General features: G+C 43.8%; 1 protein-coding gene across 2 annotated transcripts in view; it reads right to left on the bottom strand.

Annotated features, from left to right (window-relative positions):
- Positions 1-24703, bottom strand: part of tpk1 (thiamin pyrophosphokinase 1) — a 69048-nt gene extending 44345 nt beyond the window's left edge. For both annotated transcript variants that reach the window (XM_084151713.1, XM_084151714.1), the window contains exons 1-2: positions 24648-24703; positions 23571-23650 (exon numbers count right to left, since the gene is read on the bottom strand). In XM_084151713.1, coding sequence (XP_084007839.1) covers positions 23571-23616 — 46 coding nt within the window. In that variant the 5' untranslated portion in view covers positions 23617-23650; positions 24648-24703. The remainder of the gene's footprint in view (positions 1-23570; positions 23651-24647) is intronic.
- Positions 24704-25292: the final 589 nt, after the last annotated feature.

Below are 25292 nucleotides of genomic sequence, written 5' to 3'. Positions count from 1 at the left end.
CAAGGCAGGTGATTCCTATGGGTACAGGGGGGAGAAGGAGCAAGGCAGGTGATTCCTATGGGTACAGGGGGGAGAAGGAGCAAGGCAGGTGATTCCTATGGGGACAGGGGGGAGAAGGAGCAAGGCAGGTGATTCCTATGGGTACAGGGGGGAGAAGGAGCAAGGCAGGTGATTCCTATGGGTACAGGGGGGAGAAGGAGCAAGGCAGGTGATTCCTATGGGTACAGGGGGGAGAAGGAGCAAGGCAGGTGATTCCTATGGGTACAGGGGGGAGAAGGAGCAAGGCAGGTGATTCCTATGGGTACAGGGGGGAGAAGGAGCAAGGCAGGTGATTCCTATGGGGACAGGGGGGAGAAGGAGCAAGGCAGGTGATTCCTATGGGGACAGGGGGGAGAAGGAGCAAGGCAGGTGATTCCTATGGGTACAGGGGGGAGAAGGAGCAAGGCAGGTGATTCCTATGGGTACAGGGGGGAGAAGGAGCAAGGCAGGTGATTCCTATGGGTACAGGGGGGAGAAGGAGCAAGGCAGGTGATTCCTATGGGTACAGGGGGGAGAAGGAGCAAGGCAGGTGATTCCTATGGGTACAGGGGGGAGAAGGAGCAAGGCAGGTGATTCCTATGGGGACAGGGGGGAGAAGGAGCAAGGCAGGTGATTCCTATGGGGACAGGGGGGAGAAGGAGCAAGGCAGGTGATTCCTATGGGTACAGGGGGGAGAAGGAGCAAGGCAGGTGATTCCTATGGGTACAGGGGGGAGAAGGAGCAAGGCAGGTGATTCCTATGGGTACAGGGGGGAGAAGGAGCAAGGCAGGTGATTCCTATGGGTACAGGGGGGAGAAGGAGCAAGGCAGGTGATTCCTATGGGTACAGGGGGGAGAAGGAGCAAGGCAGGTGATTCCTATGGGTACAGGGGGGAGAAGGAGCAAGGCAGGTGATTCCTATGGGTACAGGGGGGAGAAGGAGCAAGGCTGGTGATTCCTATGGGTACAGGGGGGAGAAGGAGCAAGGCAGGTGATTCCTATGGGTACAGGGGGGAGAAGGAGCAAGGCAGGTGATTCCTATGGGAATCATTAAGACAGCTAAGAGGGAGTATTGCCGCTGGTTCTGTGGAAACAGGTATGTGGGATGATTAAGAAGATGAGTGGGGTCAGACGAGATTGGGATCTCCCTGTGCTGAAAAGTGGTAGGATTGTCGCAGTGAGAGATATGGAGAAGGCAGGTAAGTTAGCCCAAGCATTTGCTCAAATAATCTGACAGAAGAGGGCCAGCATGGGAGAGAGAGGGACAGAAGAGAACATCCGGGGGGGGTGCATTCAATGCCCCTTTTACGTTGGCTGAGATGAAGAGGGCATTAGCTAAAGCTGGGGTAACATCTCCTGGGAAGGATGAGATGTGTTACAGCATGATGGCTCATCTCAGTGACACTGCAATGGGGAAAGTCTTGGGCCTTTACAATAAGGTGTGGCAGGAAGGGAAACTGCCTGGAAGTTAGAAGCAGGCTGTAGTGGTGCCGATACAGAAACCAGGGAAAAACCCTACTAGTCCTTCAAGCTATAGGCCGATAGCGTTGACATCTGATGTATGTAAACTTATGGAAAGGATGACAACGGAAAGGCTGACTTACTTTCTGGAGAGTAGAGGACTAATGTCACCAGATCAAAGTGGGTTCAGGAAAGGCAGGGGAACGATGGATCCTGTACTGTGCCTTGAGTCAGTCATATGGAAGACACAGGCAAATAAGGAGTTGGTGGTAGCCGTTTTCTTTGATGTAGAGAAGGCCTATGATATGATGTGGAAGGAAGGCCTACTTATCAAGCTGAATATCATGGGGGTTGGAGGAAGGGCTTATAACTGGAGAAAGGATTACATTTTTGGGCGATCAATACAAGTGAGGGTGGGGAGCTCTATGTCAGAAAGCTATGAGGTAGATAATGGTACCCCCCAGGGAAGTGTCATGAGGGTGGGGAGCTCTGTCAGAAAGCTATGAGGTAGATAATGGTACCCCCCAGGGGAGTGTCATGAGGGTGGGGAGCTCTATGTCAGAAAGCTATGAGGTAGATAATGGTACCCCCCAGGGAAGTGTCATGATGGTGGAGAGCTCTATGTCAGAAAGCTATGAGGTAGAAAATGGTACCCCCCAGGGAAGTGTCATGAGGGTGGGGAGCTCTATGTCAGAAAGCTATGAGGTAGATAATGGTACCCCCCAGGGAAGTGTCATGAGGGTGGGGAGCTCTATGTCATAAAGCTATGAGGTAGATAATGGTACCCCCCAGGGAAGTGTCATGAGGGTGGGGAGCTCTATGTCAGAAAGCTATGAGGTAGATAATGGTACCCCCCAGGGAAGTGTCATTAGTCCTTTGTGGTTCTCCATTATGATTGATGATGTATTCTCTCAGGTGAGACCTGATATTGGGAGGTCATTGTTTGCGGATGATGGGGCACTGTGGGAGGGAGAAATAGTTGCCAAAGGAAAGAAAATATTGAATGTGATGCGTTGCTTGTCAGGAATGGAGTGGGGGGCAGATAGCATGCCGTTGAAAATGCTATATATAGCGCTGTTAAAGTCATCACTGGATTATGGAAGTGTAGCATATGGATCAGCAGCTCAGACATCTTTACAAAAGCTAGATGTAATCCAGGCCCAAGTCCTAAAGATATGTTGTGGAGCACTCAGGACCTCCCCTGTGGCAGCGATGTAGGTAGAGTTGGGAGAGATGCCGTTAAAGTTAAGAAGACAACAGCTAGCCATGACATATTGGGTAAATCTACAGGGACATATGGTTACACATCCTACAAAAAAGGTGCTCCTAGAGTGCTGGGAACATGAACACAATCTGAATACAAGCTTTGGGTGGATAGGCAATGCCATGGCGACAGAGATGGGGTTGTTTTGGAGGGAGTTTACCCCCTCTGTGGTTCTTCCTGCTATCCCACCTTGGTTTCTTCCTCAGCCAGTGATAGATCTAGGGTTGCTTAAGAGGGTATGAGCTGTTGAGGAGTAGATTCAGTTGTAAGTGAACATTTAAGAACACAATATTATGCTTTCTTGAATATATTCACAGATGGATCTAAGGACCCTAAAACAGGGAGGACAGGTGCAGATTTTAATGTTCCTGAGTTTAAGGTGGCAGAGATAAAAAGAGCAACGGATCATTTATCTGTTTACACAATGGAGTTGTTGGCCATACTATTGGCTGCAGAGTGGGTGGAGGAGGTGAGGCCAGACAGAGTAGTCATCTGCTCTGACTCCTGTGCAGCACCGATGAGCTTAAATTCATGTGTGTCTCAGAGCAGAAAGGATTTATTGTATGAGGTTTTGCAGTGCTTTTATAGGGTGAAACAGATGGGGGTATTTGTGATGTTCCTCTGGGTAACAGCTCATGTGGGAGTAGAGGGGAATGAGGAGGTGGATGTTATCGCCAAGCAGGCTCTTAAACATCCTAATGTTGAGATGGAATTGTCAATCTGTAAAGCACAAGCCAAGGGGTTAATAAGAACAGTGGTTGAAAACAAATGGCAAGAGTTGTGGAATAGGGAGAGAAAGGGAAGACACCTGTATAAGATCCTGGAAAAGGTGGAGGCAGGGAGGTCCTCAGGCCGAGAGAGAAGGGAGGAAAGTGTAGTCACAAGGCTGAGACTGGGACACACAAGGCTCAATAGTACATTGAAATTGGTGGGAAAACATCCGACTGGGAGGTGTGATCATTGTCAGGAGGAGATGGAGACAGTGGAACATTTTCTATTTCAGTGCCAGAAATATGGGAGGGAAAGGGAGTGATTGTTATTAGATTTGAAGAGTAATGGGGTTGAAGAGCAAGGATTAAGTGAACTGCTGGGGAAATCTTCAGGGGATGTAGTATTTAATTATGTATTTCGTTTCCTTAGGGAGACGAGAATATTGGGCAGGATTTAGACTTTCACTGTCTCTGGTCCACACTCCAGTCCAGTTGGTGGCGGTAATGGAACTTAAAGTTGGTTGCCAACCGCCATGTCAAAACCACAGAAGAAGAAGCAGAAACAGAAGAAGAAGAAGAAGAAGAAGAAGAAGACTTCCACCTCTTCCTTTTCTCAATTCATTACAGAGAGGATTTGCTTACAAGGAAATCTGTACGGGAGATAGTGTCATATAAAGGGAGCAGAAGGGAGGAAGTTATGTTATGTAGGATGAGATTAGGGCATACAGGATTTAATTTCTCTTTGAAATTGATAAAGAAACATGGTACTGGAATGTGTAATGGTTTTATGGTAGAGGAAACGGTTGAACATGTTTATTATTTTGTGAAATATATGATGTAGAAAGGGAGAGGTTGTTTGACAGGGTCAGTGAGGTTAGACCGGAATGGGGAATGGGTGGTATTTTGGGTGGGGGTGATGTGAGTAGTGAGGTTTGGGGAATGGGTGGTATTTTGGGTGGGGGTGATGTGAGTAGTGAGGTTTGTAGGGAATTATTTTATTTTATTAGACATTCAGGGTTAGTGGAATAGATCAGTGGTTCCCAAACTGTGGGGCGCGCCAGTTAAACATTTTTTATTTACATTTCTTTAGCCCATAGATATTGTTGTAATTTTTGGTCACTCAAATATCACATGAATACACATTAGACATGGCAAAATGTATAGAATAGCAAGAAAATGTGCTTTAAAACTGCAAAATGTTCTTTGCACCCCCCCCATGACAAAACGTGTAGAATTGCAGGAAATAAGCATTAAACCTACAGAATTCTGTGCACCAACAAGAGGGGTGTGAACAGTTTCCTTCATTGTAAATAAGAATTTGTTCTTAACTGACTTGCCTAGTTAAATAAAGGTAAAATGAACGGTGCTTGTGCCCATAGAAATATACGTGGTGCGTGAGCGCGCAGGATATTCCCCAATGCTGGAAGGGGGGCCCCCCCGAGTTATTTTTTGGGGGGAACCCATGTTATAGATAGGTCGTGACCGGCCTCGCACTCCAGTATAGTAGGTGGCGGTGTATGCACCTGTCAGTTGGTTGCGATCCGCCAATAAAAACTTAAAGAAGAAGAGGATTAGCTTGGTAAGAGCTCTATGTTGTGTACAAACGCAGAAGTATACCCGCTACTATTCAATAGCTTGGAGCACCTAGCCTCTCCATCTGGGTGCTCTGCTGTCCCCCCACTCGTTTTGGCTTGTGCCATCTCGTTTGGGTTTTGTCCTTGTTTTTAGTACAACCTGGGCGAAACATGGTTTGGTCGACCAGTACTGTATTGCGGCGCTGAGGGTTTGTCTAGTTGTCTGTGTGACTTGTCTGTCCACCGGGAACCCTCCCGGTTTAGCCTTCGAGTTCGGGGACGCTTACCCCGCAAGATCGAGAGACTGTATGTTTCGCTCCGGCGGACTTACAGTTCTCCTCTGAGCTAGGTGTCGCACCATGTTTTCATCTTTCACGAGGCTGAGCCATCTTGCCTACACGCTTGTGTGTAGGGTTGCCATGTTCATGGTTTTCAGAGCAAATTGGGCTACTTTGAAAACGATGTCGCTGGTGGAAATGTATTGGTCACGGGTGGTGGGTTTTTGGGCTACTTCTAAATTGCACCGCGGCCGCCATGGCATTTCTCTTGTTTTTACTATACATATCACTGTTACTTGCTGCTGACTATCAGGCAGTTAGCAGGCTGTTACTGAGTGAGTGAATGCTTGGGAAGGCCGTGTGTGCATTGAGAGAGCACTGGTTGAGAGAGTGCTGCAGCAGAGTCAGCTAAGTCACAGAAACAGAGCAGCACGCGCACGTCGTGACAACTTTTTACCAGTTGTTGGTAGGCTATTTAGATTGGTCATTATGGAGACGCCCTTTTCCCATAAAACATATTAAAGCGTTAGAACTGATATAACGTCGACAAAGCATTGGAAAACAACTTTAGGCGCACTAGAGCTCTTTAGATGAATTCGCTCAGAGGTGGTTTAAAGTCAACCGCATTCGAATGTCGACTTTTCTTATTGATAACCATGTCAAGCGAAGGGTTTTACTCGTGCTCAGTTCTAGGGTCTGGAGCGCTGCACGAGTGGACATTTGAAATGGAAGTTATGGAACTCCCTCGCATGCTTCTGTTATCGGGAAAAAGTCCACAATGAAAAATACATTAAATGTGGAGAATGATAGGGTATATTTGCATCTGTTGGCCATCAAGTAGGCTATTAATTTCTATGTAGGCTACTGTAACCTACCATTTGATACAACAAATATGTTGAAATGACGATATCACTGTAGTCATTGCATATCAATTTGTGCCACTTGTGTATCCTACCTGGAGCTGGCAAACGGATTTAATAAATAGCCTATAAATCAGTTTGTTGTTGTAGCCTTGCTATTATGCAATTATTAATTGCCATGTTTAGTTAATTAAATTGAAAGTTATCCATTGTGATCATGGTCACAGCTCTATCGCAACACTTAATGTTAGTTTCATTGTGGACTTTTCCCTGAAATTAGATGTAGGCCTATCAGGGGCTATAGGCTACCTGCATCTAGCTCAGCAAACCATGGCAAAGTTGAATTGCAATTCTAAACCCAGATTTTAGTCAGTAGCCTATGCCTATTGAAATAACAAGGCAATCTTGCAAATAGGCCATTTATAACAGTTTGTAGCCTTAACATCTGGCATATAATAAAGGCACAATTGCCAGAAAATAGCCTAACATTAGTTTTTTGAAGTTCGTCCAAGTGTCTCTTGCACAGCGACTTCGAGATCCTCTGTCCCAACTTTCATCACTCAAACTCTCCTGTCGGATTTATCTATAGTTATGCACATTTGCAAACTATATTTATTTACAATTATAAACTGGGTGCTTTGAACCCTGAATGCTGATTGGTTGAAAGCCGTGGTATATCAGACCATGTACCACACTTGCACTGTTCTAATTACATTGGTAACCAGTTTATAATAGCAATAAGGCACCTCAGGGGTTTGTGGTATATGACCAATATACCACGGCTAAGGGCTATGTCCTAAGAACAGCCTTTAGCCGTGGTATATTGGCGATATACCAAACCTCCTCGGGCCTTATTGCTTAATCATAGCAGTCAAAATAAGTTAAATCGACATCCATTGATGGAAAATGATCTGGAGAGTTTCATAAGTGTGATTTTTTTTTCTCTTGCGACATATTCATATTTTGCTTCTTAGCCTACATCATAAAAAATGACGTCGATATTCCTTCTTATTTAGCTCGATAACGTTATGGAAAAAGGGTTTATTGGATAAATGTGGCAACTCCTCTTGCAGCGAAAACAGTTTTTGGGGCTAGTTTTCAGGCCTTGTGGGTGGGTTTTCAGAGGTCATTGGGCTAGATACTTTAGCTAGACCTGGCAACCCTGCTTGTACATACCACAGTGAATAAACTATGCAAACTAGCTAGCTTAACCAGAAATGACCATTGCAGGACTAAGCACAGTTATAAACACACTTTCCATTAAGTCCTGCCAACCTGAACCCCCACGTATATAGCAAGAAATAAGCTATAAGTGTGGTGTGTGTTACAGCCGACTCACACATTTAAAGCAAGAAATAAGCTATAAATGTGTGAGATGCAGAATGCCCTGCCCCTTGACGGTCAGGCAGTTCACACTTCACGTCTCCTCCTTCAGATAGTGTGTATGAGGCAAAGCCTGATACTGTAGGTCCGTAGTAATCTTTACTATTATAAAGTATTGCGCAGTGTTTACTATAGACATAGTATTTTACACTGTTGGATTAATGTTTTCCACAAGGAAAAGCTACAGCCATTCATGTCTCCTCTCCTTCAGATAGTGTATGAGACTAAGGCTGATACTGTAGGTCCCATTTTATACTATCATACAGTATTGCACAGTGTATACTATAGACAGTAATATTACACTGTTGGCATTCTCCAGTATTAGGCTGAGTTTATGCTAGCCCCACCATAGTGAGATTACACTGTTATTTGTTCACACAGTTGCTGGGTTGCGATAGTTTTCTGTTACACTATTTTACAGTACAGACATTAACTATCAAAGTGTCCCATGGAAACTCATATCTCAGCTCTATTACACTGAGGGTTTCAGTGTATAGCTGGGTTTACTATAGTTCTGATGCACTACTTCACAGTACAGACAGTAACTATCCCTTAATTGGAAACTGACAGATCTATTACAATACTGTTTTTTTCACACAGTGTGTACCTGGGTTTACTGTAGTTTACATACAGTAACTATGCTAGTTTTCAGTGACTATCCTAGTTTTCCCTTTTGTTGGATTCTAGCTTGGAATATACTTATTCATGTTACCATACTAGAACTTATTGATTACTTTACATGTATAATGAATGTATATGTTGGGGTCAATGGAGGGTGGATGAGAACTAGGTGTTTGGAAAGTTACTGAGTAAGAAAGGGGAGTGCAGAAAGTTTATATTCTGTCAGAACATGTTATTGTTAAGTCTCATGTATCCTATGGAGAGGGGCAAAAGGCAACAGTCTGGTTTCAGTCACTGATAAGGTAGGACAGCCGTGGAGTAGGGAGGAGTGAGGAATTCGGCCCGTGGTCAGGTCAGATGAAGTGAGGAGGAACAGTCAGTCCTGTCACACACATATATTTCCACGCCCATGAAGGTTCTAGCAGGAGGCTACACCAATGAGAGGAACCAATTAAGTTCCTGACTAGCAACAGAGATGTATTGGCTGTCTAGCTTTTTACTCTGTCAGAACCTAACACTTGGAAACTCACTTTTCAGCTATTGCACTGCGGTCTTGCACAGTGTGTAGCTGGGGTTACGATAGTTTTCTGTTGCACTACTTTACAGTAAAACAGTAACTACTTAGTTTCCCCTGGAAACTCACATCTCAGCTCTATTACACTGAGGTTTTCAGTGTATAGCTGGGTTTACTATAGTTATGTTACACTACTTTACAGTACAGACAGTAACTATCCTAGTATCCCTTAGAAACTCACTGGTCTTACGCAGTGTGTAGCTGGGGTTGCCATATTTTTCTGTTAAACTGCAGTGTATACACTACCCTTCTCTTCTTCCAACAGAGAGAAACTACCATTTCCAGTATGGCGTTTTGCCTTGAGAAATGCAAGGTGTCCCTGCCCACAGGCAGCGGACTGCGTCTAAGAAGGGTGGCACTCTGCAGTCATCCTGAGGTGCTTGCCGCTGGCATTGGCAGATTCTCACAGGTCTAAAGGGCAAACTGAGAGAGGCAAGTGGAGGCCCCATCGGTACTGAAGACAGTGATGGAAGGCTACGAACTCCAATTCTGATGACGGCCACCGCTATAGTTCTGGCTCCTCTAATGTCTCAGGTTCTTCTAGTGTTGACGCCCTGGTTTACTGAATTTTTCCAAATGTGTTCAGATGAAAGGAGTGTCGACCTACATCCTAACCCCTCTTTCTGGCCAAGGGTTCTGTCTGACAAACAAGTTACAGTTGTCCACATACGCCCCTCTCGCTATTGCAGGTGAACTAGGGGCTTCCCCCAGTGTGTTGTGCCCGGCTAGGGCAATGTACACTTACTTTTCACAGACACAGGCAATACGAAAGCTTTATCAGTTTTCGTTTAGTCTGGTGAAAGAGTTCTGGGCCAGGGCCTATCCGATCGGACTCTCACATTGCATGATGGACACTGTTACTGCAGCATTTTGGCTGGCCCACCGGCCTTTTTCCCTTTTGCTGTGGTGGCACATTCTACTGGAGGTGTAACTGTCTTACCTGGACGATTACCTATCCAGGGAACAGGCCACAACGGACACGAGGACCCTCTTGAACCACATTCGAGTTCTGGGCCTCACATTTTAGTTCTGTGCCTCACCCTAACGAGGAGAAGAATCACCTGACAGAAGGTGATCTAACTCGGATTGTCCATAGACGACTCATGACGGCATGTCTCCCTCAGGTGAGGTCAGCAGCAGGGACTGGGAAACTAGTCAGGATCGAGGGAAAGATTAACGGAGGAAAGTACAGAGAGATCCTTGATGAAAACCTGCTTCAGAGCGCTCAGGACCTCAGACTGGGGCGAAGGTTCACCTTCCAACAGGACAATGACCCTAAGCACACAGCCAAGACAACGCAGGAGTGGCTTCGGGACAAGTCTCTGAATGTCCATGAGTACCCTAGCCAGAGCCCGGACTTGAACCCGATCGAACATCTCTGGACAGACCTGAAAATAGCTGTGCAGCAACACTCCCCATCCAACCTGACAGAGCTTGAGAGGATCTGCAGAGAAAAATGGGAGAAACTCCCCAAATACACGTGTGCCAAGCTTGTAGCGTCATACCCAAGAATACTTGAGGCTGTAATCGCTGCCAAAGGTGCTTCAAGAACTAGTAAAGGGTCTGAATGTAAATGTGATATTTCAGTTTTTGCTTTGTCATTATGGGGTATTGTGTGTAGATTGATGAGGGGGAAAAAAACAATTTAATCCATTTTAGAATAAGGCTGTAACGTAACAAAATGTGGAAAAAGTCAAGGGGTCTGAATACTTTCAGAATGCACTGTACACTACGTCTGTTTCCACTGGATTAAAGCTTGTTCTGTCATACCCTGATCTCTTTCACCTGTCTTGTGATTGTCTCCAACCCCCACCAGGTGTCTCCCATTAACTTGTGTATTTATACCTGTGTTTTCGGTTTGTCTGTTGCCAGTTTGTCTTGTCCCATCAAGTCCTACCAGCGTGTTCCCGTGTTTCCTGTGCTCTAGTTTGAGCTTTTTCTAGTCTTCCCAGTTCTGACCTTTCTGCCTGTCCTGACCCTGATCCTGCCTGCACCTGCCTGACTCTGATTTGGATAACAACTCTTTGCCTGCCTTGACCTACCGATTGCCTAACAGACTCGTACTATCCGCCTCCTGTGTCTGCATCTGGGTCTTAGCCTGAGCCGTGATAGTACTAAATGGCCATGACTGACCCAGCAGACTCGGACCAGCTCCGCAACGCTGTCTCCTCCCAAGGAGCCACCATAGGAAGACACAGGGGGTTACTACAATGCCTTATGGAGGGACTCCATACCCTAGCAGAACGCCATGACCATGCGTTCAATACATTGCTGGAGCAATTCTGCGGATTCCCAACTAAGCAGCAAGCCACAACTGTAACCCCCCAGACTCTCAGAAACCCCACCACCAGCGGCGCTTCTTCCCAGCCTACCCCGGTGTCCCGAGAACCTTGCTTACCTCCTCTGGAGCGCTACACTGGAGATTCTGGAACCTGACAGGCATTTCTCTTCCAGTGCTCCCTCATCTTCGAGCTGCAGCCTTCTTCGTTCCCCTCGAACCGCTCGAAGATAGCATACTTAATAACGCTGAGGTCTGGGAGGGCCCTTGCCTGGGCTTCGGCAGTGTGGGAGCAACAATCCACCGTTTGTGGTGGAGGTACGAAAAGTGTTCGACCTTGAGGCAGGGGATTCCAGTACCTGGTTGACTGGGAGATTTATGGCCTGGAGGAGAGGTGTTGGGTCCCCGCCAGGAATATCCTTGACCCAGCACTCATCGCGGACTTCCGCCGTTGACACCCCAGTACCAGGTAAGTCCCAGGGTAGGCCACCAGGTGGCGCCCCTATGGAGAATTGTTTCAGTCAAGCAGGACAGTAATTTTGCTAGTTAGCTAGCTAGGCTTTATGTAGGTCCAGGAAACTGGCCCAAAATATCTACTGCCTAACTATTTAGTTATACGTGTAACTCTTTCTCCTTCCTTCCAGAGTCGGACTGCAAGCAGCAGGCTGGAGGTAGAGGTTTCCCCTGAGCCACAACACCAGCACCAGCCGCCATGTGAGCAGGAGTGGAGCCCCACTGTGGGACAGAACCAGAGGTACCCAGAGCCCACACTGACACAGATCAAGAAGGAAGAGGCTGGGTACTGGATGGGTCAGGTTGAAGAGCACATTCTAAAGCTGGAGTCTGAGGACCAAGAAAACAAATACCAAATACCAACGATTACTGAAGGTGAGTTCATTTTTGGAGCTCAGAACAGGCATATATCTACCCTTGTCTGCTTTCAGAATATGATAATTGTGAAGACGAGTGAACATTCTTGGGTAAAGAATGCTGCTCTCTTGATTGAACATTATTATTGGCTACTAGTGCACTTGTCGTCAATAGTCAATATGCTAGAAGGCATGCTATTGTGTAAATACACAAAACCCTCTCAAAGGCAGGCACTCAACTCGGCTTACTTTAAAAGCTTCCAGTTGAAGTCGGAAGTTTACATACACTTATGTTGTAGTGATTAAAACTCGTTTTTCAACCACTCCACACATTTCTTGTTAACAAACTATAGTTTTGGCAAGTCGGTTAGGACATCTACTTTGTGCATGACACAAGTAATTTTTCCAACAATTGTTTACAGACAGATTATTTCACTTATAATTCACTGTATCACAATTCCAGTGGGTCAGAAGTTTACATACACTAAGTAGACTGTACCTATAAACAGCTTAGAAAATTCCAGAAAATGATGTCATGGCTTTAGAAGCTTCTGATAGGCTAATTGACATAATTTCAGTCAATTGGAGGTGTACCTGTGGATGTATTTCAAGGCCTACCTTAAAGCTCAGGAAGGAGACACGTTCTGTCTCCTAGAGATGAACGTACATTGGTGCGAAAAGTGCAAATCAATCCCAAAACAACAGCAAAGGACCTTGTGAAGATGCTGGAGGAAACGGGTACAAAAGTATCTATATCCACAGTAAAACAAGTCCTCTATCGACATAACCTGAAAGGCCGCTCAGCAAGGAAGAAGCCACTGCTCCAAAACCACCATAAAAAAGCCAGACTACGGTTTGCAATTGCACATGAGGACAAAGATCGTACTTGTCCTCTGGTCTGATGAAACAAAAATATATAACTTTGGCCATAATGACCATCGTTATGTTTGGAGGAAAAAGGGGGTTGCTTGCAAGCCGAAGAATACCATCCCAAACGTGAAGCATGGGGGTGGCAGCATCATGCTGTGGGGGTGCTTTGCTGCAGGAGGGACTGGTGCACTTAAAATAGATGGTATCATGAGGAAGGAAAATTATGTGGATATATTGAAGCAACATCTCAAGACATCAGTCAGGAAGTTAAAGCTTGGTCGCAAATGGGTCTTCCAAATGGACAATGACCCCAAGCATACTTCCAAAGTTGTGGCAAAATGGCTTAAGGGCAACAAAGTCAAGGTATTGGAGTGGCCATCACAAAGCCCTGACCTCAATCCTATAGAACATTTGTGGGCAGAACTGAAAAAACGTGTGCGAGCAAGGAGGCCTACAAACCTGACTCAGTTACACCAGCTCTGTCAGGAGGAATGGGCCAAAATTCACCCAACTTATTGTGGGAAGCTTGTGGAAGGCTACCCGAAACGTTTGACCCAAGTTAAACAATTTAAAGGCAATGCTACCAAATACTAATTGAGTGTATGTAAACTTCTGACCCACTGGGAATGTGATGAAAGAAATAAAAGCTGAAATAAATCATTCTCTCTACAATTATTCTGACATTTCACATTCTTAAAAGAAAGTGGTGATCCTAACTGACCTAAGACAGGGAATTTTTACTAGGATTAAATGTCAGGAATTGTGAAAAACTGAGTTGAAATGTATTTGGCTAAGGTGTATGTAAACTTCCGACTTCAACTGTACTTAGTAACAATAATAATATGGCAACTACTGTCTAATAATAATAACAATGAAATAATAATAAAACATTACATAAACAGCATAAAATAATAGGCCTACAACTAATAAAAACTACTGCTACAACTACTAATACAACTAATAAAAGTAAGTACCTATAATATATACATACATACAGGGGCGGTGTGTTCATTAGGGCGATATGGGCGATGCACTGCCAAACGGGAAAAGGAAGGGATTTTTTTTCTAATCAATTATATCATGGCAACAGTAGTTATCAGTGTTCTAATCTAGACGTCTGATCTGCCACTAAATGTCCAATCAGGCTAAAGTTGTGCTTCAAATGGCCCCGCCCCTTTTGGGGCGATTTCAGTCAGGTTGAAAATCGCCCAGGAGTCTCTCATAGACTATCATGTAAAATCTTTTTTTTTTCAAATATCAGAGCTTTCAATACAATCTCTATGGGTTCCGGGAGGGCTTGCACTTACGCGCTTTCGTCATATGTAACATAAGTAACCATGAACATAACTAAGAAAAGAGCGGGTAGCAGCGTCAATCAATTCACGTACAACTGTCAAGATGGCTAGCTTTGCGAGGCAAAGATGAAACTGAGGGCTCCACCAACCCTGGTATTTTTCTTGGACTTGTCAACTTTGTGGCACAATTAGATGAGGTGTTTGATGACCATCTTAAAAATGCTAAAGTTTTCAAGGGCACATCAAAGACCATTCAAAACGAGCTACTGGAGTGTATGCTAGCGGTCATGAGGGAACATATTGTGGAGGAGGTGAAGTCGGCGAACTTCGTAGCTATCCAAGCTGACGAGACCACGGACGTTTCTACACAGACACAGCTGGTGCTTGTGCTGAGGTACATAGATAGCAACCACAAAGTGCAGGAGCGCTTTTTTGAGTTCCTTCCCATCTCGGAATCAACCTCAGTCTCAATCGCCAGTGTGCTTTTGGAGAGACTGAACGGTCTTTTTGCCGACGACGAGAAAGTCAAACTCATTGCGCAAGCTTACGATGGAGCCAGTGTGATGAGGGGAGAGAAGGCTGGTGTGCAGCAAAAGGTGCGTGAGCATTTCAAGAATGCCCATTACGTGCATTGCTATGCGCATCAGCTGAATTTGATCATGCAGCAAGCTAGAACAGTTTCAGTACAAGTAATGTAGCCTCTCTCTCTCTTTGTCCCTCCCTGTCTGTCTCTTTAACACACACACGCCCAAATCAGTTCACAGTTGATGTTGTTTAAAATAGTTATTTTTCATTTTAAAAAAAGTTTTAAAAAAAATAATAATCTGTTCATGTTCATTTTTACAAATCTATACAATTGGCCAGAATATGGTTGTTCATATTTACAAATCTATACAATTGGCCAGAATATGGTTGTTCATTTTTACAAAGCCATACAGATAGCTGTGTTTACCTTTTCTAGAAATTATTTTCAAATTCTGTTTTCAGGCAAAATGTCTATCACTGTTCATTTTCACAAATCTATACAAGAGGGCAGAATATGGAAGTCTATAAAAATTTCTTATTACCAATAACTTGCATCAATGTTTTCAGTAGCCTCTATCAAAAGCTCCTGCTTGCTTGTTGTGAATTATGCTCAGGTGCACATATTTCCAATTCAACCATGAGGCCTTTTTGAAGCAAGTAATGTGTATATCAGTATTGACTTATATGCTGCCCCTGTCTTCATGTTGTTGCTGGACATATCTTTTTTTAAATGTGTGTAGGTCACCTAAATCATCAGAAAAATTGCCCCCCCTGAGAATTTTTTCAGGAGCCGCCACTGCATACATATTTAGAAATATCTTCACATGGTGATGTTTGTATTACTTAAAAACACAAACTATTTGTTCTTACGTTTGAAAAATAATGGGCCGTAAAGGTGGATGGATTTCCCATTGAATTCACACTTTTTGGGTAGGTCCTAGAACATTCACAACTGGCATTGTAGCCCACCTGCAAACAGTTGTCTGGACACAGCCGTGGAAGTGAAAAGAAAAGCGAACATTCACACATTTGTCTGGGCGTCCATTGAATTCAGATTGAGTGGGTAGGATTAGGCCCTCAGCAAATTCATACCTGGCCAAATGACCAATCAGCGCTCTACAGTGCAAGCATTAGACTTGCATATACACTGAACAAAAATATAAACGCAACATGTAAAGTGTTGGTCCCATGTTTCATGAGCTGAAATAAAAGATCACAGACATTTTCCATATGCACAAAAAGCGTATTTCTCTCAAATTTTGTGCACACATTTGTTAGTGAGCATTTCTACTTTGCCAAAATAATCTATCCACCTGACAGGTGTGGCATATCAAGAAGCTGATTAAACAGCATGATCATTACACAGGTGCCCCTTGTGCTGGGGACAATAAAAGGCCACTTTAAAATGTCATACAACACCATGCCACAGATGTCACAAGTTTTGAGGGAGCATGCAATTGGCATGCTGACTGCAGGAATGTCCACCAGAGCTGTTTCCAGATAATTGAATGTTCATTTCTCTACCATAAGCTGCCTCTAACGTTGTTTAAGAGAATTTGGCAATATGTCCAACCGGCCTCAAAACCGCAGACCACGTGTAACCACGCCAGCCCAGGACCTCCACATCCAGCTTCTTCACCTGCAGCTCAACCATTTCCACTGGAGGGAGACTTCTCAACATAACACTACAGCCACTGCATCGGTGTCTACTGCCCAGGCAACAAGACCACCGGTGTCGTCTGCTCTGGCAACAAGAAGACCGGTGTCTACTGCCCTGGCAACAAGACCACAGGTGTCGTCTGTCCTGGCAACAAGACTAAGGATGTCTACTGCACTGGCAACAAGACCACAGGTGTCGTCTGTCCTGGCAACAAGACTAAGGATGTCTACTGCACTGGCAACAAGACCACAGGTGTCGTCTGTCCTGGCAACAAGACTAAGGATGTCTACTGCACTGGCAACAAGACCACAGGTGTCGTCTGTCCTGGCAACAAGACTAAGGATGTCTACTGCACTGGGAACAAGACTGGCCAGAAAGAATGATCTGTAAGTATGTCTAATACATTTAAAACAACTCCATATTCATCGTAACGTCCTATGAGTCATTTGTATTACTAACTCATCAATCTTTTGTGCGGAAGTGTTATAACAAATCTGTTACTATACTAATTATGCTTTCTCTGTTTTCATAGAAGGCAGTTAGAGATTTTTACATTCTCGGTGGTGAGGAGAACAGATACAAAGCCGGGCGAAAGGTAAGGATACAACTTTATATTTGTTTGTTATAAAAAATATGTTATGCTCATCATGTGTTCCAGGAAGAACAGTGCCCACAACACCTACACAATATATACAAAAGTATGTGTACACCCCTTCAAATTAGTGGATTTGGCTATTTCAGCCACACCCGTTGCTGACAGGTGTATAAAATTGAGCGCACAGCCATGCAATCTCCATAGACAAATATTGGCAGTAGAATGGCCTTACTGAAGAGCTCAGTGACTTTCAATGTGGCACCGTCATAGGATGCCACCTTTCCAACAAGTCAGTTCGTCAAATTTCTGCCATGCTAGAGCTGCCCCGGTCAACTGTAAGTACTGTTATTGTGAAGTGGAAATGTCTAGGAGCAACAATGGCTCAGCCGCGATGTGGTAGGCCACACAAGCTCACAGAACGGGACCGCAGTCTGTCCTCAGTTGCAACACTCACTACCGAGTTCCAAACTGCCTCTGGAAGCAACGTGAGCACAATAACTGTTAGTCGGGAGCTTCATGAAATGGGTTTCCATGGCCGAGCAGCCGCACACAAGCCTAAGATCACCATGCGCAATGCCAAGCGTCGGCTGGAGTGATGTAAAGCTTGCCACCATTGGACTCTGGAGCAGTGGAAACGTGTTCTTTGGAGTGATGAATCACGCTTCACCATCTGGCAGATGGACAAATCTGCATTTGGCGGATGCCAGGAGAACGCTACCTGCCCCAATGCATAGTGCCAACTGTAAAGTTTGGTGGAGGAGGAATAATGGTCTGGGGCTGTTTTTCATGGTTAAGGCTAGGCCTCTTAGTTCCAGTGAAGGGAAATCTTAACGCTACAGCATACAATGACATTCTAGACGATTCTGCGCTACCAACTTTGTGGCAACAGTTTGGGGAAGGCCCTTTCCTGTTTCAGCATGATAATGCCCCTGTGCACAAAGCGAGGTCCATACAGAAATGGTTTGTCGAGATTGGCCTGGAAGAACTTGACTGGCCTGCACAGACCCCTGACCTCAACCCTGTCGAACACCTTTGGGATTAATTGGAACACTGAATGCGAGCCAGGCCTAATCCCTCAACATCAGTGCCTGCCCGACCTCACTAATGTTCTTTAGGCTGAATGGAAGCAAGTCCCTGCAGCAATGTTCCAACATCTAGTGGAAAGCCTTCCCAGAAGAGTGGAGGCTGTTATAGCAGCAAAGGAGGGGACCAACTCCATATTAATGCCCATGATTTTGGAATGAGATGTTCACAGGTGTCCACATACTTTTGGTCATGTAGTGTATGTGTGTAGATGCCTAGTCAACTACAGTGAGGGAAAAAAGTATTTGATCCCCTGCTGATTTTGTACGTTTGCCCACTGACAAAGAAATGATCAGTCTATAATTTTAATGGTAGGTTTATTTGAACAGTGAGACAGAATAACAACAAAAAAATCCAGAAAAACTTTGTTATAAAAACATGTTATAAATTGATTTGCATTTTAATGAGGGAAAAAGTATTTGACCCCCTCTCAATCAGAAAGATTTCTGGCTCCCAGGTGTCTTTTATACAGGTAACGAGCTGAGATTAGGAGCACACTCTTAAAGGGAGTGCTCCTAATCTCAGCTTGTTACCTGTATAAAAGACACCTGTCCACAGAAGCAATCAATCAATCAATCAGATTCCAAACTCTCCACCATGGCCAAGACCAAAGAGCTCTCCAAGGATGTCAGGGACAATATTGTAGACCTACACAAGGCTGGAATGGGCTACAAGACCATCGCCAAGCAGCTTGGTGAGAAGGTGACAACAGTTGGTGTGATTATTCGCAAATGGAAGAAACACAAAAGAACTGTCAATCTACCTCGGCCTAGGGCTCCATGCAAGATCTCACCACGTGGAGTTGCAATGATCATGAGAACGGTGAGGAATCAGCCCAGAACTACACGAGAGGATCTTGTCAATGATCTCAAGGCAGCTGGGACCATAGTCACCAAGAAAACAATTGGTAACACACTACGCCGTGAAGGACTGAAATCCTGCAGCTCCCGCAAGGTCCCCCTGCTCAAGAAAGCACATATACAGGCCCATCTGAAGTTTGCCAATGAACATCTGAATGATTCAGAGGATAACTGGGTGAAAGTGTTGTGGTCAGATGAGACCAAAACCAAGCTCTTTGGCATCAACTCAGCTCGCCGTGTTTGGAGGAGGAGGAATGCTGCCTATGACCCCAAGAACACCACCCCCACCGTCAAACATGGAGGTGGAAACATTATGCTTTGGGGGTGTTTTTCTGCTAAGGGAACAGGACAACTTCACCGCATCAAAGGGACGATGGACGGGGCCATGTACCGTCAAATCTTGGGTGAGAACCTCCTTCCCTCAGCCAGGGCATTGAAAATGGGTCATGGATGGGTATTCCAGCATGACAATGACCCAAAACACACGGCCAAGGCAACAAAGGAGTGGCTCAAGAAGAAGCACATTAAGGTCCTGGAGTGGCCTAGCTAGTCTCCAGACCTTAATCCCATAGAAAATATGTGGAGGGAGCTGAAGGTTTGAGTTGCCAAACGTCAGCCTCGAAACCTTAATGAGTTGGAGAAGATCTGCAAAGAGGAGTGGGACAAAATCCCTCCTGAGATGTGTGCAAACCTGGTGGCCAACTACAAGAAACATCTGACCTCTGTGATTGCCAACAAGGGTTTTGCCACCAAGTACTAAGTCATGTTTTGCAGATCGGTCAAATACTTATTTCCCTCATTAAAATGCAAATCAATTTATAACATTTTTGACATGCATTTTTCTGGATTTTTTTGTTGTTATTCTGTCTCTCACTGTTCAAATAAACCTACCATTAAAATTATAGACTGATCATGTCTTTGTCAGTGGGCAAACGTACAAAATCAGCAGGGGATCAAATACTTTTTTTCCCTCACTGTAACTGGGTGCCAGCTTTACCAATGGGAAGTGGACCATGAAAGACATAAGGTGAATTTGACTTTTCCCCCACTTTACTGACTTTTAATAGATTGGCAGTAGTGAGTAAAGATGCAACATCAAAGGTTGATGAGTTGTATGATATGCTGTTCTAACCAGTTGACTTGCATCGCTAACCCACCCCTATGACCTTATCGCTTCAGATTCAGCATCAAACAGATACTGGGGTGAGCGAGAGAAACACAGGCTCAAACACCCCAGACATAGCCAAAGAGTAAGACATAAAGAAGAGAAGGCGTCAGAGAGGTCTGTGAATGTGAACTAGTCAATCTGATGCATTTTTTTAAACACTCAGTTCTGAAGAAAAATGGTGTCAGGCCTGTTCTATTCCAAGAATTCAACCTCATATTAAACATTTTGGTATTTTCGGGCCTCCCGAGTGGCGCAGTGCTAGAGGCGTTACTATAGCTCCGGGTTCGATCCCGGGCTGTGTCGCAACCGGCCGTGACCGGGAGACCCATGAGGTGGCGCACAATTGGACCAGCGTCGTCCGGGGAGGGTTTGGCCGGCTGGGATGTCCTTGTCCCATCGCGCTCTAGCGACTCCTTGTGGCGGCCAGGCACATACACGCTATAATAATAAATAATAATATGCCATTTAGCAGACGCTTTTATCCAAAGCGACTTACAGTCATGCGTGCATACATTTTTTGTGTGTATGGGTGGTCCCGGGGATCGAACCCACTACCTTGGCGTTACAAGCGCCGTGCTCTACCAGCTGAGCTACAGAGGACCACAATACACTTCGGTCGCCAGCTGTACTGTGTTTCCTCCGACACATTGGTGCGGCTGGCTTCCAGGTTAAGCAGGCAGTGTGTCAAGAAGCAGTGCGGCTTGGCAGGGTCGTGTGTCGGAGGACACATGGCTCTCGACCATCGCCTCTCCCGAGTCCGTACGGGAGTTGCAGCAATGGGACAAGTCTGTAACTACCAATTGGATATCACGAAATTGGGGAGAAAAAGGGGTAAAAAGTACACAAAAAAATTATAATAATCATGATGTTTAATGGCAATGCGTTTTTGTAGTGTGCTTTTTAATGCCAGCTTCTGTGCGATACTGTTATTACTTGACATTTCTTGTCCACCTTGCATCAGAATAACATTGTCTCCTGTGATTTCACACAGGCTTTGACCATTCGATTGAAGGAGCTCACTGCTGATGAGAGGCAGCGCTTCAAAGGGGCATCTGAAGACATGATGTCTGATGTGGAGACAGAACCAGAAAACCCCAACGGATTTGTGGTGATCACCCAACTCTGGCGCTTCCAGGAGTTGGAGAACTTGATCGCGCTAGCGGAGCAACGCATGCAGAAGAGAGCGGTTCCCGAGAAGAGGCGGTGCTACAGTGACGTTAGGAGCGACAGACAACCTCCACCACAGCCCTACCCCGACCACCTGATCGCTCATGTTATAAATTAATTTTGGCTTAATGGATTAACAGTAAAGTATGTCCAATAATACTACCTTAAAGTACTATAGGCTAGGCTAAATACAGTGCAGTATTGGGGATGGGGGGAAGTTAAGTTGTTGTGGCGATTTATTCGTATTTTTGTATTTCATGTTTTAACATTTCCATAAATCTTTCTTGTTTTTATTTATTATTAACAGTCTTTTTATTACACTAACATCTCTATTGACTAATGTCATTTCAAGGACTCCCATCATTTTAACAAAGGAAACTTGTCCTTTCTGTTGAGAGGATTGTTTCAATGACCTGTGAAGTTTTGGTACTGCGGACAGTTGTTTTATGTATGTTTTTTTTTTTTAAACACTGAAAAAGTCTGAAAAGTTATTTCAAGGACTCTTAAATGGGCGCTGGTACAACAATAGTCAGCTACTATGGTTGAGGAAGTCTCTCTCGCTCTGTCAGTTATCTGTCAATCCAGTCCGACTGTCTACACTTTGATGTCTCCTCTTAATGAGGATATGTTGACAGCAAGAGAGCCAAGCTGTTTTCATCCACTCTCATTTAGTGTCTGTTATTGCAGACAGCCGTCTGTCACTCACACCTGCACATACATTATCATATAACCAAATGACTTTGCTCAAGGAATTTGTGTTCATTAAAATACAATGGAACGTTCTCCTAATAAATTAGCATGCTGGACTCAGAATACCATCCTTATACACCAGATGGAATACCTACGTGTAATAAATATGTAGCGCTAGTCTAGTGCTGAGCAATTAGTGCTTTTTTAGGTCGGTTTCGGTTAGATAATTACAAAATAATCATGGTTTTTTATTTAGATTATTTTTTATTAATAAAAGTCCCATGATGGTAGTGACTGCCCATTACTGCTTAACATTTATTAACCATTTATTCAAATTATTTGACTTTAATAAAATATTTCAGTTGTGTATATTACATTTATTTATTTAATGACTTTATTATTTAATTCCAAGTCATCATCTCATCTCTATAGAGCTGCTGCCTATGCTGTCTGACAAAATCACTGTTTCGTAGTTCTTCAAAATAAATAAGGCATATTTTTATGACTGCTGAATACCAACTATCAGTCACTTAGATAATGTATTTTCAGGTAGAGATACCTTGCGAAGCAACAGCTGCTCTCTCTATATCACCTCACCATCATGCATTCTTCCCTCTTCTGTAGCAGATGTAAAAGAAACACAGACCGGACAAGTAGATGAGCAATGGATTGTGGTCATTGTAGTAAATTATGCGGTAAACTATGTAGAATATTGGCCTGTTGGAAACTACAACACCCTACTACATCGCACAGTTCAGGCTGGATCTGATTTAGCTCTGGAGAAACTACTTTACTGATTGTTATAATCAGAGACAAGCCTACATCCTGTCATTTTCTCTACAAGCACAAACAACATGTCCAGTACACTCTGATGTCTGGAATATGGTATTATATCTTCAATAATAATAATAATCAGATATTGTCCTTTCTGCAATTGAACATCACTGAGACAGAGCCATATAGCAGAATGAAAAGCCTGTTTCAGAACAAATATGCCCGCACTCACTTGTATGGCGCGCGCGCACACACACGCGCACTTCTAGGCAGTGTATTGACAGTAGATAACAGTGATTTAGGAGAGTCCTGTCAACAAATAACTACTTTCCTACCTGGGGTATGAGTAACTGAGCAACACAGAAAATAACTCCTCCTGCCCCCTCCCCTTCCTCGTCTCACCCTTCTAGCTATCTCCCTCCATCTCTCCCATACAATTTCCTGATTGACCCCTCTCATGAATTAACCGTCCCTCTTTTCCTCCCTCTCCTGAATTTCAAAACCAACACAGAAAGAGAGTGAGATAAGGAAGGATATAAAGTGTGTAAACTACAGGGGGAATAAAGCAGATATCTTTTAGCCCTCTGATAAGTGCAGGACCATTAAAGCCAGTGTTATTTCAGACCATGTTAATCTCTTGTTTTGCCTTGAGCTCTGCTCTCTGTAAAAATAGTCAAGCCCAGGAAAACTCTAGGGGCTGGAGGTGTTTAAACAACTGACTCAGTCCCACTTACTGTAATAGGGACAATACTTTGGCTACCGTGAATTGTCTTAGGAGTTGGTTTTCTATGTTATCTACTACAATATTTCTGCAGGTATAATCACTGAATTGTTTCTATAGGCTACTTCAATGCATGATGCCCAATATAGCCCACAACTAAGAGGAAAAACTGGATGACTGCATTATGCAGTGAAAAACTCCTGTTGAAAGGTCTGTATGTGCTTGTGTGTCTGTCAGAGAGAGAGAGAGAGAGAGGGAGAGAGAATACAGTACCTGTAGCTAGCAGACAGTCTAAAGGAGTGAATTCATCCATGATCATCCAGATATTCCTTCACTTCTGCAGAAGTACTCAACTGGAACAGAGAAACACACACTGTCACTCCATACTATTCTTTCTTCCTTAATTTCTTTCTTTCTTCAAAGATCAAACCTTCAAAATAATTGTCAATGGCCTAAAGTATCTGACACCCAACACTTTGAAGACAAGTAACAAACTATTATCATAACCTCTCACTATTGAGGCAATTCCTCCCAATTAAATCACTTGTTAACAACATATCGTACCTAGGGGCAGACTCCAGCAGGAACGTTCTAAGGAATAAGTTAAAGGAACAGGTTTCCCACCATTTGAACAACCTCTGACCCCAACACTGATTGCTTATCTGAGCGTATAATTTAATTTCTACTCTGCAACCTGACCTTTTGACCAGTTAGTCATTGGCAGCTTCATACCAGTTAGTTCCATCTCAGCAACATGAACAGTGGTGGGAGTGATTCTGAGGGATTTTTTTAGGGTAACAGAAAGTGACAGGGAGGCAGATACAGTCAATATATTGTGAGGTATACGTGTGACATGGTTAAAGACAGATGGTGTCAACAGGTTTCCATTATACAGAAGGAATTCTGATGGGAGTCGAAGAATCAACAAACACAATAAAAAACACATGTAAAAATCGTGGATTTTTCTCCATCCTTCCCTGATTCAGAATATACAGTATCATGTTCATAGTCATGCCACACGTTGTGTAAGAGCTATTGAAGATTGAAAGCCCAAAAAAGTACACATTTAAATACATTTCAAAAACAAAAAAAGCCGTGGATTTTTGTCCATCCTATCGATTGAGAAAAAAAAAACGAATATCCAATATAAAACTAATTTTACCTCGGTAAACCTTGCAATAAAGAGTCGGCAATGACTGAGATGCCGAGTTTAAACTCACTGCTCTCACATGCCTAGACACACAAACACATTAAAAACACGTTTTACTGTCAACATGACTAGCTATGTGACTTTGGTAGAATAATCATTCATGTCTTATTTTTTTGGGTGTAAATTCATAAAATACTCACTGAATCAAGTAACTAACAGCAAGAGTTCCTGGTCAGATTTGTATATAGTCAACAACAGCTCCGGATCTGACAGCAAGACGGTCCTGCTCTGGTAGAAAATGTCCATAGACTCTATGATGGCGCCATCTATCGGTGGACCAACATACAATATAATAAAAATATGCTGGGTATGACCTTTAGGTTATGGGTCTATCTATCTAGTACTGAGAATGAATCCTAGATCTGTGCCTCAAATCAAATTGTAATTGTAACATGCTTCGTAAACAACAGTTGTAGACTAACAATGAAATACTTACATACCAACCAAGTTACTTACCAACAATGTAGAAAAAAAGAAAATAGAGATAAAATAGAAAAATAAAACACGTAATGATAACAAGTAATGATAACTTGGCTATATACACGGGGTGTCAGTACAGAGTTGATGTGCAGGGGGTACAAGGTAATTCAAGTAGATATGTACATACAGTGCATTCGGAAAGTATTCAGACCCCTTGACTTTTTCTACATTTTGTTATGTTACAGCCTTATTCTAAAATTGATTAAATAAAAAATTGTCCTCATCAATCTACACACAATACTCCGTAATGACAAAGTGAAAACAGATTTTTTGAAATGTTTGCAAATGTATTCAAAATAAAAAAC

Source organism: Coregonus lavaretus, assembly GCF_964263955.1.
Source record: "Coregonus lavaretus genome assembly, chromosome: 34".
Taxonomy (NCBI): domain Eukaryota; kingdom Metazoa; phylum Chordata; class Actinopteri; order Salmoniformes; family Salmonidae; genus Coregonus; species Coregonus lavaretus.
The sequence above is the reverse complement of the archived record's forward strand: the minus strand, read 5'-3'. Positions and strand labels throughout refer to the sequence as shown.